The sequence below is a fragment of the Andrographis paniculata genome, unplaced genomic scaffold (assembly GCF_009805555.1).
Source record: "Andrographis paniculata isolate CXL003 unplaced genomic scaffold, ASM980555v1 Contig25END, whole genome shotgun sequence".
NCBI lineage: Eukaryota > Viridiplantae > Streptophyta > Magnoliopsida > Lamiales > Acanthaceae > Andrographis > Andrographis paniculata.
In genome coordinates, this window is record NW_026137546.1 from 334,943 (window position 1) to 354,735 (window position 19,793).

Below are 19,793 nucleotides of genomic sequence, written 5' to 3' on the forward strand. Positions count from 1 at the left end.
ATAATACTATTATTTATGAAATTCAGTTCAAAATGCCAAACTCAAACCATCATTTTATTTTAGAAAAATCAATGTAACATTAAATTCAATTTTCCTTTTTGTTTTTGTAAAGTTACATGTGTTATTAAAACTTCAATGGAGTGGCTATTGGGTTTTCTTTTCTATTTAATTTATTTCAAACAAAATAAAGGAATTAGAAAGAGGGCTTCTTTCTTTTTAATTTTAATGTTGGGAAATGAAAGTTTGGCAAAGTGCTGATTTTATGGATGGATTATCTTTGTGGTAGGGCTCAGGTAGTTCTACTTGGTGGTACACGTGTGCTCTTTTCATTGGCTGTGACAGTGGCCACATTCCATGACTTCCTTCTATGCTTATTTTTATTTTTATTTTATAGTTTTATTCTTACTAAATACTAGTATATTATTTTTACCGCATAATAATAAAATCAGTGTGTAAATGTACGGTATGCGCGTGACTGGCACCGGAAAGCGGTGCGCGTGGGCGACCATTCTGATTTTGCTTTTCGCATTGGTTTCGGTTTTGACGTTGCCACCAAACATGTCACTTCAATATTCAGCTTAGTTATTTACAAAATTCCTCATTATTCATGTGAATAAACAATTCAACTACCTATTAAATATTAGTAGTATAATTATTATATTCCCTTTTATTTATTTAAAATAAATTACAAAAATGAATAGTAGCAAGTATAATATCCTCTACTTTACATGCATGTTGTCTAGTGTACTCCCATTATTTTATATCAAAACTTTTTAAACACTATAATAATACTAATACTCCACCACTTGATCCTATAATTACTGAAACCCATCAATCATTGTAAACATAATATTTAAAAAATATTTAATTATTAATTAAATTATGTGTAATTGATTTTTTATTTTTTTTAAAAAATAATATATTTGCATTTTAATGAAAGTATAAATTGAAAAAAGAAAATTGTTTGTATTCTATTAATTTAAAATTGATTTTCCAATTATTCGCTATTTTTTAAAAAATATATAGAGTAAGAATTATTTTTGGTCTCATTCAATATCATAATTATCAATTTTGGTCTCATTTAAAAACAATTTTCAATTTTGATTTCACTCAAATAAAAATTTATCAATTTTAGTTCCAAAATTGTTGACTGGGAATGAATACGACAGTGTTGACTTGAACACGACCGTGTTGGATGACTCAGAAGGTAATTGGGCGTCCCAGACAGCCAACACATACGGCCATGTTCCTTATGTTCTCAACACAACTATGTTCTAGGTCATGTTCTTACCCATTGTTCTCAACACAGCCATGTTCTATGTCATGTTCACGACCATGTTTTCAATATAATCATATTGTAGGTCATATTTATTATTTTGGTTAAAATTATTTGATATATATTGATAATTCAACAAAAATATTTTTTACAATTATTTCATAATATAAAAAATAATTAATTTTTAATATTTAAAAATATATAAAAATAATACTTCCTCCGTCCACTTACAATGTTTACATTTACTTTTGGTAGTTAAAAGTAGTGTAATGACATTGTTGCCCTTACTTGTTTGTGTAAAAGTAATGATGTGATATAAAGTAACGGTATTTGTGGAAAAAAAGTTGGCTATTAAATGAAATGTTAAATTTGTAATTGGACATCCCAACTTTGTAATTGGACGTCCCAAAATATAAATATGTAAACATTATAAGTGGACCAAGAGAGTAATATATTAATATATATATTTTTTAATAATCATCACTATATATATTTTTTAAAAATTTATAGTAAAAATTTTAAAATATTATTTTAAATTAATTATTTCTAGAAATTATAAATTAAATTTATTATTCTAAATAATATTTTAAAATAATACGCTATCCGTCCTACATTGGATATCTGGGTTACTGTAGACACGAGAATTTATGATAAGTATAATTAGTAGATAATTAAAAATGTATTAATGAAAATAATTATCATATAATATAAATAATTATGAATTAAGATTAATATAACTCACTGGTTTAATTAAAATTTAAAAAAAATAAATTAAAATATAGTGTGTAATTATTTTCTAAAAAATGAAAGTCACATGGGATGTGGGACGGACATAAATGATAATATGGACATGACAAGCAGGACGGATGAAATATTATTAAAAATATATATTAATATATTATTGTTTTTATATATTTTAAAAATATTAAAAATTGATTAATTTTTTATATTATGAAATAATTGTAAATTTTTTTTTTGTTGAATTATAAAAATATATATCAAATAATTTTAACAAAAAAGTGAAAATAATAATAAATATAACCTACAATATGGTTATATTGAAAATATGGTCGTGAACATGACCTAGAACATGGCTGTGTTGAGAACATGGATAGGAACATGACCTAGAACATAATTGTGTTGAGAACATGAGCAGGAACATGGCTGTGTTCAGAACACGGCAGGAACACGGCCGTGTTCAGAAGTGCAGGGTAATCAACACGGCCGTGCGTGTTGGTTGTTTGGGACGCCTAGTCACCTTCCGAGTCATCCAACATGGTCATGTTCAAGCCAACACGGTCGTGTTCAGTTCCAGTCAACTATCTTGGGACTAAAATTGATAAAAAATTTTCATCTGAGACAAAAATTGATAAACTTTTTTGAATGAAACTAAAATTGATAATTATGATATTAAATTGGACCAAATATTTTTGCTCAAAGATATATATATTAAATTTAAATGCTAATTTTTTAAGTATTTCTTGAAAATATATATATTTTTTAAAAAAATATGTTTTTTACAAAAAGAACCCTTCCCACTAATTAAATATATATCGAGCCATTGAGTTGGTTGAATTACAATGCAAAATCATCAATATTGGCCAACTTTTTTGATTGGAATGTCTGAATCATAAATAATAATAATATGGTGTTTTTTTTTTGTATTTTTTATTGAGTGTATGTTTTTTAAATATTTTATTTTTGAAAAACGTTTAATTATATAGTAAAAAAAGTAAAAAAAAAAAAAAAAAAAAACAAGCTCTTATTTATTGTCCTTTTTAATGAAGTATTATATATTTATATATTTTTAATTAAAAGACACGTGTGCTATAAATAAATAAATGTTGAGTATATAATATGATTCGAAGAAAATATTTTGAATAAAAATAAAAATAAAATATAAAAATTATTCTTGAAAACACGAATAGTGTGTTTGCTTAATGTTTATTTTATGTGCATTTATTTAGAAGTAGAGGAAATTGTCAAGAATAATAGTATTTGTATGTTTTTATTTTTATATATTACTATTATTATTGTTGCGTGGAATCAAGTGGGTGTAATATGGATATGGTCGTATTATTATTGTTTAGCAAACATTTTTTATTTTTTATTTTTAAAATATATAATTTAAATAAGTGGATCTAAATTATTTATATGATGGGCCCATGCCAATATATAAATGATATATATCCAACAACTAAATGACACGAATCCCTCACCCAATTAGGGGCTTCCAAATTATCGCTTCAGATTAATCTCTCCCTAACATATGGTAACTGGGAGCATGTTTAGTTGAGTTATTATTAGGATTAAATTTAAAATTTTGAGCTCATTAAAATTATTTAAATTGAATTTTAAATATCAATGAATGATATTGCAACTCTTTTGTAAACATGTCTGCCCCTTAGGGTCTACTTGGTTACCGTTTTCGATCGTCTCACTCAAAAGTATTAATTTTATATTTTAGTAAAATAATCGTACATTAATATTAAAATATCTTTAATTTTTACTTAAATTTAAAATATACCATTATACATAGAGTTACTTTGTACATAGAGTTGAATGTTAACTTCTTACAAACTTCCACTAACTAATAAAATACTACTCTCTTTGTCCCACCACAATTGACATTATTTTCATTTTTATCTGTCCCAAAACAATCAACACCTTTTTATTTTTGGTAAAAATTATTAAACCAAAATATATTTAACAAATATAAATCAAACTTAATCAACTACATAACATACAACATCATAAATTAAGTAGGACCCACTCAAAACCCCTTTACTTCTATTTTTTTTCTCGAAAGAATAAATATTTTTATCTATATTTAAAATTACACATCTTTTATAAAATTAATTTATGTTAATTATAAATAAACAAAAATATTTTTTTATTTACTTATATTATAGAATATTTTATTTTCTACTTTTAATTGCTATATAATTTTTAAATATATATTTTATTTTTTTAATCATATATATTAAATTTACTTTAAAATTATAAATATTATTAATTATATAAAAAATAATACTCCACCCTTTCAATTTCTATTGTCCTAAAGTATATTTGTACGATTTTTTAGGTAATTGTCTTTTTGTTATAAATGGACAAATTTGCCCTTAATTGTATGGTAGATATTAAAAGTAATAAATGAATGAAGGATAAAAATGTAAAATTTGTGTTTAAAAAAGAAAATAGGACAATAGTTGTTTGACGTCCCAAATAGGAAAGTAGGACATTAGTTTGTGGACGAAGGGAGTATAATAATACCATAACTAATTATTATTAACTAATTTAATATTTTCACCTTAAATACTGTCTCCCTAATCAAATAGTTCAATTCCGGTTGGACGAAGGAAATATTATTCTAAATGAACACATTTATCCGGAACTGAAGGAGTATAATATATATATAAATTTAAAGAATTTTAAATGTGTATTTAATTATTTTAATAATAATATTTAATAGAATGTAATTTTTATATTTATTTTTTGGTGAACAAGCCCTTGGTTTTATTACTGGGAAGGTTTGGAGCACTTTAAAGTAATTTTAATACATTTCCTTGAATAAACCATACATTTGTCATTAAATTCAATTAAATGTCACACCAACAATAATAATAAAAAAACTAGTAATATTTCACATTGGGACAGTCGAACTTTAAAACAATCTACATAAATGCAAATAAATTTATTTGGTGTATACATAGGCAGCAATGAATAATGATAAATAAATAAGTCCAATTGAAATATAGGAGTGTAGTTGTAATTGTGTTGCGGTAATATATTTGTGTACATTATAATTTTTAATAGCACATATAATAACAAAATATATTATTTCAAAATATTATATTTAATAAATAGTTTTATTAAATAATAATAATATAATAGTAGAAATACTCGCTAAAAAGTATCCAAATAGATAGACACATTATACTTATTTCATCGTCCAATCATGTGTTCATATGATCGAACACATATTTTAATAGAATAAAAGTTTATTGGGTAAAACTCCGACCGAACCTAATACCCTGCAAACTATATATGACATACAAGTTATATTAGACGAATCATATTTGACAAATGACCTGGAGGCGTCGGGAGTTTAAACCCTTCACCCCTGCACCATTAAGTCATCACTTACAATATATATACATTTATACAATATAAAAAATACATATTCTATTTTTTATAACAAAAATTTAATAATGTAATATAAAATATAAATATTTGTATGTATTATGAAATAATTTTTCATACTTCATGCTAAAAACTTAACTCAAACTAAAACACTACACAACTAAATAACAATATTTTCAATAAAAATAACACTTCATTATGTTGTAATATGATAACATACTTTTTTTTTTTTATTTTTAAAATGGGGGTGGTTAAAAAAGAATATGTAATATAATTATATATATAAGTAAAAATTGAATATATATTCTTAATAAAATAAAATAAACAGTAAAAAAAAAAAAAATTGCAGTATTTTGAATGCAGGAGGGCATTAATGTAAAAAACTGAGTGATGTGACCATAAGTGATTGTGATATTTATTGTGAGGGGTTAATGTGGCGTTGCCCCATTCCACATAAATTGTGTTTGGTAGATAATGATTTGTTTATTTATTTATATACTCATCACATAAATAATAAATAAAATTCGAGTGAATAAAATAAAATCATTAAGTCTGTTTGTTTAAGAATTTGATTATTATTATTTTTTTTTTCATATAATTTTTTTAATTTGAATAGTTATTTTTATGTGATATAAAAAAAATAAAAATTCACAAAAAAATAAAGTCTAAGTGCTACTATAAAATAATATTTTATTTTTAATAAATGGTATAATAGTCATTTAGTAATAGTTTATACTCATTTAATTATCCCCTTGGCCTCCACATCTCTTGTTTATGTTTCTGTTTTAATCTGGTTGTCTTATTTATTTTAAAATTACACACTTTAATTATATTTTAATTTTTATTAATTTTAAAATATCATATCTATAGTACACATGCCAAACGCGAATCAGCGCAAATTTAAATGGGCTTTTTCAAAATATAATGGCCCAATATTGATTTTCTTAACATATTGGGCTTCTAAACCATTCTTGGGCCTAGGTTCAGATCAGCCCAATAATATTAATTATGACGTCAGCTGTTAAAATTAATTTAAAACTGGCCATGACAAATGTGGATCCAACGGCTGAAAACATTCCAATGTGTAGATAATCAACGGTGTTCGACGACGAAGGAAGAACATAAGTAGAAAAACGAAGGCGGGAACAGCACACTGTTGAGTTGCGTGCAGTCGGAAGCGGCTCGTCTGAGAGAACGGGCTCGAAGTCGAACTAGAACCACTACTGCTCGCTGCTAAATTATTTGAAAGATGTACAGGTTTGTGTGCTAGTTTATCCGCAATTCGATATATTTTGGTTTGTGGAGTGGAGAAGATGTAAAATATAATTGTTCGTCTAGGGATTTTTCCGAGAGCCTGTTTTCCTGCTTCCATTTTTTTGAGATTTGAGGTAATTGTAGTTCATATTTGAAGGACAATTATGGATCCGCATCAATTTCTGGCCATAATTCCAATAATCGATGTCTTCGTTGATGAAAAATATGAGTGATTCCTGTTTTCTGGTACGAATAATAAGACTCTCTGTTTGTGGCTTATATACATTGATTTTAGTTTTGATGGCGGTAGTTTAACAATGTTTCAACATGGAATTTGAGGTGTGCATTGTGAGCCTGCTTTCCTGCTTCGATTTTGTTGTTTATGGTAATTGTAGTTCATATGTCACTGTTGTTTAGATTGAGGAATAAGCAGAAATAATGTAATGAAGCTGAACAAAGATTAATATGGGTTACGACTTAGGAGTGAAAAACCGTAATGATAATTTCCTTAGTTCCATTTAGATGGAGAAGAAGATGTTTAGATCACGTGCATTCTGTTTACTCTAAAAAATTATTGCTGGAGTGACTAATGCTCAACAATTTTATGTGATTCATCAAACATTAGTTCAATTTTAAGGCTCCGTACTCTCTAGGGTTAGATTAGATACAGAATTCCAAAATTAAGTGTACTGTTTTGCGTAATGTAATTTCATGTATGAATTATTCTTAGCTAGCTACTGAATATTTTTGGAAGGAAACAAGATGCAAGCATGTGGGCAAAATAAAATATAGATTTAGTATTAACAGAATTACTAGTAATATTTTCTTACCATATCCGACACTGATCATGTACTCGACTGAAATAAAATACACAAACGAGGATTGTGATGGAGGATAAGGTAAGATATTATTATTTATGTATTCATAATTGGCTCATGGGATCTGATTAAATTGTTGGCCCAATTGCATATTTTTCTCAAACTGGATGTATTTCTATTTTTTAAAATTTGGTTTTATTCTATTCGTTTATGTTATGGATATTTTGTGAATATTCATATTGACATGGCTGTATGCAAGGTTCACAATCACGTGGGGCAGATGACAAGAACGCCATAAAAGGGCCAAAGATCGGAGATAAAGCAAAGGTAACGTACATGTGGCACCCAATTTATCTTCCTCGAATTCAAAACCCACCGTTTTTGAAGCACCCCCAAACTCTCCGGATCTTTTCCTCCATAAAAAAACCCACCAAATTCTCACTCGTATTTCATTTCTATTCTCACCCGTGAACTTATATTGTAGTTTCATTTCTGATCAAGATTTGGAGAGCAGGCGGGTTCTTGAATCTTTGTGCTGCTTTTCGCCCTAACATGGCTTTGAATTCCTTGATTTCCGGAACGTCCTCTCTGTTGTGGCGAAATTCCAAGAATTCCAGTGCGAGTGATCCCCCGTCATTTGCTCCTCCTGTTAAATCAATCTCCTTTCTCAACCCGATTCCACTGTTCGCCAATGTTTCTTTCAGGAATGTGTCGCCGGTTGTGTCTGCCGTCTCGGGCAATGCATCCTCTGCTTCGAGTTCTCCTTCCACGACTTTTACTCAATCCCAAGAGCTCCAGGTTTGTTTATTCGTGGATTATATTGATGTAGGCCGTCAACAAGTACAGGTTTTTATCTTTTTGGGTGATGAATTTGACACGCTCTGTTGTTTTCTATTTTGTTTAATTTAATTTCAGATCAAGGTTGTGCCTACACAGCCAATTGAGGGTCAGAAGACTGGTACAAGCGGGCTTCGAAAGAAGGTGCACTCTTGTTCATTTTTATTTTGTAACGATGAATGTGATATTGGTACTAATGTTGGCGGAATGCTCGTATTTGACTGGTTGAGTTTTGGCACTGTTAGGTGAAAGTGTTCATGCAAGAAAATTACCTTGCCAATTGGATTCAGGTGTGTTCTTGTTCAAATCTTGCACAACCGAAGAGTGTTTGCCACTTGATTAGGAATAGCAAATGGTTTTCAATGTGAACTTTGTTATAGTTTTCTGATGTATGATTTGTACACTGCAGGCATTGTTTAACTCATTGCCACCCGAGGATTACAAGAATGGAGTTTTGGTTTTGGGCGGTGATGGTAGGTATTTCAACCAGGAAGCTGCGCAGGTATTTCAATATAAGCTCTACTTGCAGTTCCAGAAGTAAATTAGTACCTTGTCCCATGACTGATATGGCTGAATTTGAATTGTAGATAATTATTAAAATAGCTGCCGGTAATGGTGTTGGAACAATATTGGTTGGCCAGTGAGTTTCACTTCTGTAATCTCCCCTGGTTTGATGTTTATTTGGTTGAATTGCCACCCTTCGTTTTTGTAAATTCTGCCCTGTTTCTGGTAGCTTATTAGTCGACACCTCTATTGCAATGAGGCACTTTTTTTTTAACCTCTTACCATCACAGTTCTTGCCATTGAGTTTGTTATGAAACATTGAAGTGAATTGTCATTTTTGATTACAGGAATGGCATAATGTCCACGCCAGCTGTTTCTGCTGTAATAAGGAAGACAAAGGCAATAATCACTTATCTTATGCATATATGTATAGTAGTTAATGGTTTCTGTAGGGTGCATTCTAGTGTGTAAGATTTCAAGGTTTTTCGACTTTTTTGTGACCTCAGGCTAATGGTGGTTTTGTAATGAGTGCAAGCCACAATCCTGGAGGACCTGATTATGACTGGGGTATCAAGGTGTGCTATTATTCTCTTTTCTGCATTTTTGCATGTACACTCATCTTATAAATGTCATGTTGATCAGCTACTTCTACGATGTGTAGAGCAGCATATGTACTAATTTTTAATAGATCTTTTGGTTTCTGTTTTTTGAAGTTCAACTACAGCAGTGGCCAGCCAGCACCTGAGTCCATAACCGACAAGATCTACGGAAACACACTTTCTGTATGTGCCAAATCATGATCTTTTTCTAGGATTGACCTTTTTTATTAACAATAGTTCTCCGAAATATCAGATGAGCACGTGTTTTGAGTTTTGACACAGTATGTGGAAACATGACATATTTAGTTGAAGAAATCTATTCATCAATTAGAAAACGGAGATGATTGAAGTACAACTTAGGTAACTGCCGGAAAGATGACACTTTAGTTCTACTTTGATATGAAATATATGAAAAGGATTGATTAAACACTATTATGATCGGTAACTGGAGTTTGTAGAAGAGATGATGGTAGTGTTCTGATTGAGGAGATTTGTTCTGATAATTTTAATTCGTTATTATAAAATTGTATAATTTCTGATTCCATTCTATTGATACCCTTTGAGGATAGGGCTAATTGTTTTTCATAAAAGAGGAATGCTGTATTAACTCCTTCGAGGATACGGCGAATTGTATTTACTTAAGAAATGATGATGAAATTTTGGACATGAGTTTGGCACTTCTATTTGACTTGCCATGTTCTGATGCAGATATCTGAAATAAAAATTGGTGACATTCCTGATGTTGATCTCGCTCGTCTTGGTCTAATAGAATTTGGAAAGTTCAGTGTAGAGGTAGTCGATCCAGTGGCTGATTACATGGAATTGATGGAAGTGAGTACACGAGAATGGATTAGTTAAAATTTTATATTGAACAATTTTATTCTTGTTCACACTGACCACCTTGAACAATCTTCTGCAGAATGTGTTTGATTTTTCACTTATCCGGAGCCTTCTTTTACGTTCTGATTTCAGGTGTGCACTCACTCTTCTGCATAATGATCTTGTTGCTTTTATTTCTTTTGAAAAAGTTGATTTCTGCATTGGTGAATCATATATTTGTTATAACAAACTTATTGTGCTTTAATGCACTTCCCAGATTTGTATTTGATGCCATGCATGCTGTGACTGGTGCTTATGCTAAGCCAATCTTTGTGGACGCGCTGGGAGCCAGTCCCGTAAGTTCTGAAGTTCGCTTTTTAACTAACACGACATATGTTCTGGCATTGTTTCGACTAAAATTACATTTCAATTTGCAGAATTCAATTACTAATGGAATACCACTTGAAGATTTTGGACATGGTCATCCCGATCCTAATCTCACGTAAGAAATGATGCTTTTGATGAAATACACTTCCTTCCCGACAATCTTTTGCTGTTTTATTGTTATTAGTATTATTATTTTAATTTTTTTCTTATTTTCTTTGAGAAAAGATACGCCAAGGATCTCGTCAACATAATGTATGGAGAGAATGGGCCTGATTTTGGAGCTGCAAGTGATGGTATGTTTTGTCAGTTATGTTCATTGTAACTCGCCTTTGAAAAAGCATTTTATCGTAGAAAAATTGGTTCTCTAATTAGACTTGTACATCCTGTTCAGAGAACTCATGGAATGATTAGAGTATTTCAATGTTTTTCAGGTGATGGAGATCGAAACATGATTCTTGGGAAAAACTTTTTTGTTACACCGTCAGATTCCGTAGCAATAATTGCTGCCAATGCTGAAGAAACAATTCCATACTTCAAGTCTGGCATAAAGGTTTCAACCATATGCAATCCTTTATAATTCTATTTTTCCTCCAACAAAAATCGATAAATTCCATCCTCTACACAACTGAATAGGGTTTGGCTCGATCCATGCCAACAAGTGGTGCTCTAGATCGCGTGGCCGAGAAGTTGAACCTTCCATTCTATGAGGTCCGGCGCTTCATATTTCCTCACGATGCTTTGTGTAGCATACATTTCACATTCCAGATGACGCCATTGTTTTGATACTGTTCTTGGGAATGACTCACAGGTGCCTACTGGTTGGAAGTTTTTCGGGAATCTAATGGATGCTGAAAAATTGTCTGTTTGTGGGGAAGAAAGCTTTGGAACAGGTTCGGATCACATCCGCGAGAAAGATGGGATTTGGTATGTATATATTCATTTCAAATCATTTTTCGTAAACAAGACTTGATGCCTCGAAACATTCTGCTCGACAGGGCTGTTTTAGCTTGGTTGTCAATAATTGCATTCAAGAACAAGGACAAGAAGCCTGGGGAAACGCTGGTTTCCGTTTCCGACATTGTCGCAGATCACTGGGCTACCTATGGAAGGAATTTCTTTTCCAGATACGATTACGAGGCAACGTTACTCATTTCTTGATTTCTTCTCATCCCATCAATTTCTATATAGAACACGTTGTCTCACCGGTGCATTGTCTTCCTACGTATTTTGCATTCAGGAATGTGAAGCAGATGGAGCGAATAAAATGGTCGAATATCTCAGAGACTTAATTTCGAAGAGCAAACAAGGCGACTTGTACGGTGAGTTTGGATAATGTTCTTCTGCCAAGTGATGTAAGAACTGTTTCCTGATGGCTTTATGGTGTCTTTTTATTGCAGGAAGTTACACTCTCCAATTTGCCGACGACTTCACCTACACCGATCCTGTACGTTTAAGCCTTTTTACAGTTGTTCCATTTCTATATTTTCAATCGCACATATAGTTATCGATGATAACATTTCTTAAGGTCGATGGAAGCGTGGTTTCCAAGCAAGGTGTCCGGTTTGTGTTCACTGATGGATCAAGAATCATATACCGGTTATCGGTTAGCATTCCCTTCAAATTGTATCTGTTCAATTTTACTTTACCTTATATTACCTATGCAAATAATCAATCGAATTCTCGATGCAGGGCACGGGTTCTGCTGGCGCAACGGTGCGAGTTTACATCGAGCAATTCGAACCCGACTCGTCGAAACACAACGTGGATGCACAGGCAGCATTGAAACCATTGATAGGTTTGTCCCATGGTATCTAACTGATTATATTTATAAATATATTTCTTTATGTTATTATAATTTTGTATGTATGTATGTATTGGTAGATTTGGCACTGGAGATTTCGAAGCTGAAGGAATTCACAGGAAGAGAGCAACCAACAGTGATCACTTAGTTGAATCAATTTTGGGCAATGGCAATGGCAATGGCAATGGCAGGTTAACTATCTATCTATCTTAATTTCAACAAATAAATTTGTTATTATTGTCTTTGATAAGTGTATAACCAGAAGCCATTTTGTTGTGCCTTGTTTGATAATTTATGGGGCGTTTTCAACGTAGTTCCAAAATAGGTCAAATGAAAAAAAAAAAAGAAAAAAGAAAAATTTACAATAAAAAAGTTTTTATCTATTTTTCATTTTTCATTTTTTACTTTTTCCAATTTCTTGTTTGCCTTCTCATTTATTTGATTTGAACAGCTCATGAATCTATCTAGCACATAGTACACATGGACCCCAAGTCCAAATTTTTTTATTATTTCCATTGATTGACAGTGCATTGCAATAATATATTCGATATAAATTTTTATTACCGTCAATATTTGTGTTCAATTAACATATAGTAATATTATATTGAAATTAATTATAATATATGCTTTGTGTATTATTATCATTATTATTGGCTGATTAAGACAAATCAATACTAATTAATCTTAATTTAATTATATTTATAATATGTGTTGAGATGTCAATCTAAGCATTATATATAATATGGACATTTATTCTTTACTATCGGTATTTATGTTATATTAGCACGTAGAGATCAATTATGACGTGTATACTATTATCATGTACCGGTTACATCGCTTTAATTCTAACTCTCTTAACTGTTTAGAGTTGTCATTAAAATGTACTTGTATTTTTTATTTCTTTTTGTGCTTGTTTTATCATTTTATAAATAAATAATCATATTGTTATGTAACATTCCGAAATATAAAAATTCATTCTTTTGGGACGGAACTAGTATTTATATAGTAATTTAACTTAATTAATGTTAGTAAAAAGTAATAGTTATTTATACGAAGAATTATTGGATTACAAGATACCTAAAAGTAAAATTCCCAAATCATTACATTTATTATTTTGTACTATTTTAATTTTATTTAATTTTTTAAAAATATCACATTAAATATATATATATATATGTTTTTAATAAATCATTACATTTATTAATTTTACTATTTTCTAAATTCCAAAAAATTGTTTGCATACAAAATATAAGAAATTGGTCATAATAAAGTCTCAATATACTTCTCGTCCACCTTCATCTCATTATCCAGCGTCTCTAACACACTCTTCAACCTCTCCATCGGCATCTCCATCTCCATCTCCGGCGACCCTTTAACAGAGAATTCTAACACAACACCTTCTACTTCTATCAAACTTGTTCCCGGAGCACCCTTCTCCACCCTCCGATCATTCATCCAAGATCTCACTCTCTGGCGATCCTCGAATCTCCTCGATTTCCCGTACAAATCGCACAAAACCACGTAGAACACATGGTTTTCCGGCTCCATCTCGATCAACAGCCGTGCGACTTTCTCCCCCAACCTGATGTTCCCATGCGTCCGGCACGCCCCCAGCAGAGCCCCCCACGTAAATACGTCGGGACTCACTGGCATCCTCCCGATAAGCTCTTCCGCCTCGTCGAAACGACCCGCTCGCCCTAAAATGTCGACCATGCACGTGTAATGCTCGACCCGTGGCTCAATCCCGTGTTTTCCCATTCTTTGAAAGTACCGTCGCCCCTCGTCGATTAGCCCTGTGTGCGCGCACGCAGAGAGTATCGCGACAAATGTCACCGCGTTTGGCCTCACTCCGGCTTCTTCCATTCTCCCGTAAAGCTCGATCGCATCGCGGCCGTAGCCGTGCATTGCGTATGACGAGATCATCGCCGTCCATGCGAGAACGTCCTTCTCGGGCATTCCCAGGAAAACCTCGAACGCCTTCCGGATAAATCCACATTTTCCGTACATGTCAACGAGCGATGTCCCTAACACCATGTCGCACGTTGTCCCGGTTCTTTCGATGTAATGATGCACCCATCTCCCGAGATTGATCGCCCCTAAAGAAGCGCAGGCGGATAGCACACCGGCTAATGTTACTTTATCCGGGTAGACGGTATCGACGGAAACTTGCATATCCCGGAAGATTTCGAGTGCCTCCTTCGGCCGGCCGCCTTGCACGAATCCGGTGATCATTGAGTTCCACGTGATGATGTTTTTCCTCTCCGGCATTGCCGAGAACAGCTGCAATGCGGCGTCGAGTTCGCCGCTTCTTAAAGAGCTAATAATGATGGAGTTCCATGAAACCACATCTCTGTTAGGCATTTCGTCGAACACCTTGTGTGCATCCTCCGAAACTCCGCATTCAGAGTACAAATTGATGAGCGAATTCTGCACGTAAACGTCTGATTCGTACCCAAACTTCAAACCGTGAGCATGGACGCCTCTGCCGGCGATTAAATCGGCCCTGGTGGAGCATTCCTTGAGCACGAAAGGTAGGGTTATGGAGTCGGGCAGCAGGCCGTTGGCCAGCAGCTGTTTGTACAGAATTAATGAAGCAGAGGAGGAAGGGTGGGTGGGATTGGTGGAATTGGCTCTGATAATGGCGTTGTATGAGAAGAGAGTGGGGTTTTGGATGAGGGAGAAGATTTTGCAGGCGTAAGAGAGGGAAAGGGGTGAGATGCAGAAGAGGAGGCGGGAAGTGAGGAAGGAGCGATGGTTTGGGAGTAAATGCGGGAGCTTTATGACATGGGAATGAACCTGAGACAGCTCCTTCAAGCTCTTGCACCTGTGGATCAACCTTCCGATGCTGTTCTTCACGTCCCCGTCCAATTCGAAATCGAAATTTGAATAGGAATCCTTCATTTGCTCCAAAGCATAGAACATTAGTAGTTACCATCATCCGCCATCGATGGTGATGTATCTTCGTCGTTACTGCAGAGTTGTGGTAAATAGCAAAATGAAAAAGTTCTGTTTCTTTATATTTATTTTTATATATATATTATATTGTATTAAAATTTAATTTTTTACTTAGAAAATCACACACATATATTTATAGAATATCAAACATTTATTCAATTCAAAAATTTAAAGAATAGAGATTATTAAGGAATAATATGAGTATCATATGATTTCCATAGAATTAGAAAGAATACAACCAATAATAAGTCTCAATTTCGTCTGCAAATACAACTTCAAATAGGAACGGCTTACTTAATAATCAATAACAACAAAAAATCAAAAGGTTATCAACTCTGGCCAAAATTTCTATGCCCCAATCCAATGGGCATTTGCTAAATAATTATGGTCTTTGTAGTAAATAAACTTTTCACCATTTACGGTTGTTTCCTTGTCCTCTGCCTCCACCGTAGCCTCGCCGGAATCCTCCTCCTCCTCCTCCTCTACCGCCAGAAAACCGGCCATCTCTCCCACCATAGCCGCCACCTCCAAATCTTCCTGTTCTTACAGGTTCTCTTTCCTTAAGTTGCGGCAATGCTTTCACCACTTCTAAGGTAACACCACTGGCATTTTCCTGGCCTGCAAGCCCCAGAACAATGATAGATGTAAATAACAGTTACAATCGCGCTTGATATGAACAAAACATGGGTTCGACTCAACATACCTGCAAGAAAATCGTCTACATCTTGGGTAGAAACGTCGAAGACAGCACCCTTTCCATCGGCTGTCAAGGCTAGACCTTTGATCGACTCAACCTTGTCTTCTGGTAAAAACCTCCTTAGAACTCCATAAGCATAACTGGAAGGCCATTGCACGAATATTAAAACTTACATGTTACCGAACAATAAAATAGATCTAGAGACCAAGTACGTTTTTGTTCATCTAAAGCTTGCACAACAGATTTAAGGGAATATAATATATCGAACTCTTTTAATAATTAATGATATAGAGCTTCAAACACTCACGACGGGGCGTAAATTGGCCTTCCGCATTCAAGGAGTACAGTAACGTAGTTCTCCATTGAAGTGAGAAGTGATCGGCTTTTAATCTCAGTATAGCCCTGCATAACACGATAAAATGAAACATAAGTCGATCAAAATTGGAACGTGCTTCTATCCAAATTAATGGGTGCTCGTGCACTTACAGCAGCTTTGGCCAATGCCTTGGCAAGTAAGTCGGCTGGAGATAAATCAGATGAGGCCAGCAGGTCGGTAGCAGCATCCTTGAACACCGGAATGACGCTGAAATTTTGATCGGAATATGTATATCAGTGCATTATCTGAGAAATTTATTCTTTGTTCATATGCGAGTGATATGAATTTATACCTGTCCGATATCTCGTTAATTCTTTCTGCGGCTTCAGCACCGGCAGCTTTAGCTATATCGGCCGGCTGTGGAGCAGATATATGTTCAAACTTAACACCGGATTCTCTTTCTATCTTAGAGAAATTAGATTTTCTCGGATCATAAAGCATAACTGCAATTCCCGTTTTTCCTGACAAGCAGAAGCAAACAATACATCTATCAATAAATCGTGAATAAATTTCAAACTTCTTCTAACAGAACACAACCAAACTTACCAGCTCTCCCAGTTCTTCCAGATCGGTGAATATATGCTTCTACATCACGAGGTGGCTCACACTACAAGGAAAAACAATTTTGTTCACTAAATATGGCGAGGCAGGAAACTACAAAACCAAAACTACAATGAAGGAGAATATGCTCAATAGAAAATGACCTGAATAATTAGCTGGACATCATCAATATCCAATCCTCTGGCAGCCACATTAGTGGCCACAAGTGTCGTTAATTTTCCAGATCGGAATCCAGATAGCGTGACCTGAAACCATGGGAGCATGCCATTAAGAAAACATAGCTTAAATTACAAAATAATGAACTAATGTTCCAAGAATGACACTAGTGTTTAACAAATATTACATATATACCTCACGTGTAGCCTGCTGTATGTCTCCATGCAAAGCTCGTGCGCCAGGAAGTACTCCGGCAAGGGTAGAAGCAGAATCCTTTGTTTCTGTGAAAATAATAGTGCGGCCTCCACTAGATTGAGATATTCCAAAGGAAAATTAGTGATCAGCAGAGCTAGAAGGCAGTAGTTAAGCTTGCCAAACGACAAAGGGCAAAACTTGAATATTATTAAGGTTGAAAAATTGAACCTGCTATAGCAGCGAATGATGTCGGGAATGAGCTGGGTTCTGGCAGAAGCAGAGCAAGGGAGAACAATATGTCTTACACTGGTGCTCGCCTTCATCTTCTCATTACCGACAAGGTCTGCTGTTTTCTTATCAGCCTTTAGAAATTTAGAAGATATCTGGCATCACAAAAAAATTATTTGCTAAGATAGAAAAGATATCTGGCATCACATATTCCTGTAAAATATAATCCATGGAATGGAAAACATTACCTGTTTAACCCATTGAGGAAGTGTGGCGCTAAAAAGAAGTGTCTGAACTTTAGTAGCATCTGCAACCTTACCTTCGAAATTAAATAATGAAAACTTAAGCCCAACAATCCAATAGCATTGTAACAAATAAATTAATTGATATCACTTCACACCTAATCGAACCACTACGCAATTGAAGATAAACAAATGCCTAAGACTTCAATGAAAAAATAACTATATGACAAAAGGGTTCACACTTCACAGATATTATTCAATATTTGCATACCCAGTATGAGTTCAACATCTTCAACAAAACCCATCCTTAACATTTCATCAGCCTCATCAAGAACTCTGAATTGTAGTGCCCTAAAGTCAATATTCCCCCGCTCGATGTGATCCTGGTAGACAATAAATTCAGCTATAAACATAACTTATAGCATAAATAGAATGAACAGGGTGGTAAAATTGTAAGACAGAAAGAAACCTTGATGCGGCCAGGGGTTCCAATCACAATATCAACACCTCTTTTCAATTGATTTTGCTGTGGCGGATATGGGGCGCCTCCATATAGGCAACAGGCATTCAACCCTAATGCTGCCCCATAGACTTCAAAGTCGGCAAAGACCTATAACAAATATATATATATTTGTTACAAAGGGAGGACAAAATAAGCAATTTTACAAAAAGATTAAAGTGGGCATTCAGTTGAACATGAACTGCACCTGAGTGGCCAACTCCCTGGTAGGTAAAAGAACAAGAACACTAGGGGCTCTTCCGTATCCAGTCTTGCGTGATGCTTTTGCAGGCCCATTCGTCAGTGATTCCAATATGGGCAACACAAAGGCTAACGTTTTACCCTGTTGAGATCAAGAAGCTAGAGCTTTAGATGTTAATGAATTTCATGTCGATGTTTATATCAAAAGCATAAGTTGTGATTTCAAATTTTGTTTCAGGAACAGCGTGATAAATTAACGAACTTTTAGCCAATACTCTACTCTCAATTCACAAATTAACAGGCGAATCTCAAAAAAAATTCACACAGAAACCAAAATTCTGACCTGCCCTGTGCGTGCCCTTCCAACCAAATCCGAACCATCAAGAATCATATCGAACGTCATCGCCTGAATGGGAAAGAGCGATTCAATCCCCTTCGCCTTCAAAGCCTTCCTCAACGGCTCCGAAATACGAAAATTCGACAATGCATTCGGATTCTCTTCTTTATTCATCTGATCATCCTCGGCTTCGTATTTCACCTTCTTATTCTTCTCCCCTACATGATTCAAAGGCTCGCCCATCTCGGAGCTGGTCTCGCTCTTATCATCTTCATTACCGTCAATTTCCAAAGCCTTTCGTTTCTTCTCTTTCTTCTTCTTCCGCTGTCCATCGGAGTTAGAATCGTCGTGTTCCGGCTCCGCGGCTAATTTAGCCTTTTTGGACTTCTTCTCCTTCTTGATCTTCTTCTCGACGGAGTTGGTCGTTTCCTCCTCCACAAATTCAGCTTTCTTCATCTTCTTCTTGTCCGTGGATTGAGATTCCGCTACCAGAATTGAAGGCATGTCAACCGTAAAACACAGAAGGCACGTACGCACCTTCCTTTATAAACTTGAATGCAGTATTCCCTGCTTTCCTACGCCACCGCCGGAAACCTTGCAGCAGTCAGGAGGAACGAAGAGAAAGAACAAGTTCTAGGGTTTGAGAATTTATACATTAATGAAGTCGATGCATCTGGTACGTTCGATCGCTACAATACTCTTACGTTAATTATTTGCCGTTGGATCAAAACCCCTGTCTTAATTGGACCTCTATTGGGCCATATAAAAACAAAATGGGCCTGTGGCTTTTTAAAATTTGGGCTACTAATTTTTTGCCCAGTTCTATATAGGAATTAGGGTTCACATACAAATAATATTTATATGTATAAATTTTTATAATATTCACTTTTTCACTAAACGTTGTTAGT

General features: G+C 33.9%; 3 protein-coding genes across 4 annotated transcripts; 1 reads left to right on the forward strand and 2 right to left on the reverse strand.

The window, feature by feature from the left end:
- The first annotated feature begins 6,582 nt into the window (after window positions 1-6,582).
- LOC127245917 (phosphoglucomutase, chloroplastic) lies at window positions 6,583-12,751 on the forward strand. 2 transcript variants are annotated; one of them, XM_051267072.1, is made up of 24 exons: window positions 6,583-6,676; window positions 7,751-7,818; window positions 7,976-8,289; window positions 8,407-8,472; window positions 8,574-8,618; window positions 8,738-8,830; window positions 8,916-8,968; window positions 9,180-9,231; window positions 9,339-9,407; window positions 9,546-9,614; window positions 10,140-10,262; window positions 10,351-10,403; window positions 10,528-10,606; window positions 10,688-10,752; window positions 10,863-10,930; window positions 11,069-11,187; window positions 11,271-11,345; window positions 11,446-11,561; window positions 11,633-11,774; window positions 11,875-11,956; window positions 12,035-12,081; window positions 12,163-12,240; window positions 12,327-12,432; window positions 12,519-12,751. In XM_051267072.1, the coding sequence occupies exons 3-24, from the start codon at window positions 8,044-8,046 to the stop codon at window positions 12,584-12,586; spliced, it is 1,914 nt and encodes a 637-aa protein (XP_051123029.1). In that variant the 5' UTR covers window positions 6,583-6,676; window positions 7,751-7,818; window positions 7,976-8,043; the 3' UTR covers window positions 12,587-12,751. The 2 variants fall into 2 exon arrangements, with proteins under 2 accessions (XP_051123029.1, XP_051123028.1); XM_051267071.1 differs by lacking the exons at window positions 6,583-6,676; window positions 7,751-7,818 and having other exon boundaries at window positions 7,826-8,289.
- An 862-nt stretch (window positions 12,752-13,613) lies between these two features.
- On the reverse strand, window positions 13,614-15,401 carry LOC127245784 (pentatricopeptide repeat-containing protein At5g66520-like). Its single transcript, XM_051266822.1, has one exon. The coding sequence runs from the start codon at window positions 15,358-15,360 to the stop codon at window positions 13,699-13,701; it is 1,662 nt and encodes a 553-aa protein (XP_051122779.1). The 5' UTR covers window positions 15,361-15,401; the 3' UTR covers window positions 13,614-13,698.
- Window positions 15,402-15,575: 174 nt separating this feature from the next.
- Window positions 15,576-19,516, reverse strand: LOC127245911 (DEAD-box ATP-dependent RNA helicase 7-like). The gene is made up of 14 exons (XM_051267061.1): window positions 18,892-19,516; window positions 18,556-18,690; window positions 18,318-18,458; window positions 18,120-18,231; window positions 17,855-17,925; window positions 17,607-17,761; window positions 17,379-17,490; window positions 17,171-17,272; window positions 17,013-17,073; window positions 16,759-16,927; window positions 16,577-16,673; window positions 16,398-16,492; window positions 16,097-16,230; window positions 15,576-16,011 (listed from the first exon to the last, which is right to left on the reverse strand). The coding sequence occupies exons 1-14, from the start codon at window positions 19,387-19,389 to the stop codon at window positions 15,803-15,805; spliced, it is 2,091 nt and encodes a 696-aa protein (XP_051123018.1). The 5' UTR covers window positions 19,390-19,516; the 3' UTR covers window positions 15,576-15,802.
- Between the last annotated feature and the right edge of the window lie 277 nt (window positions 19,517-19,793).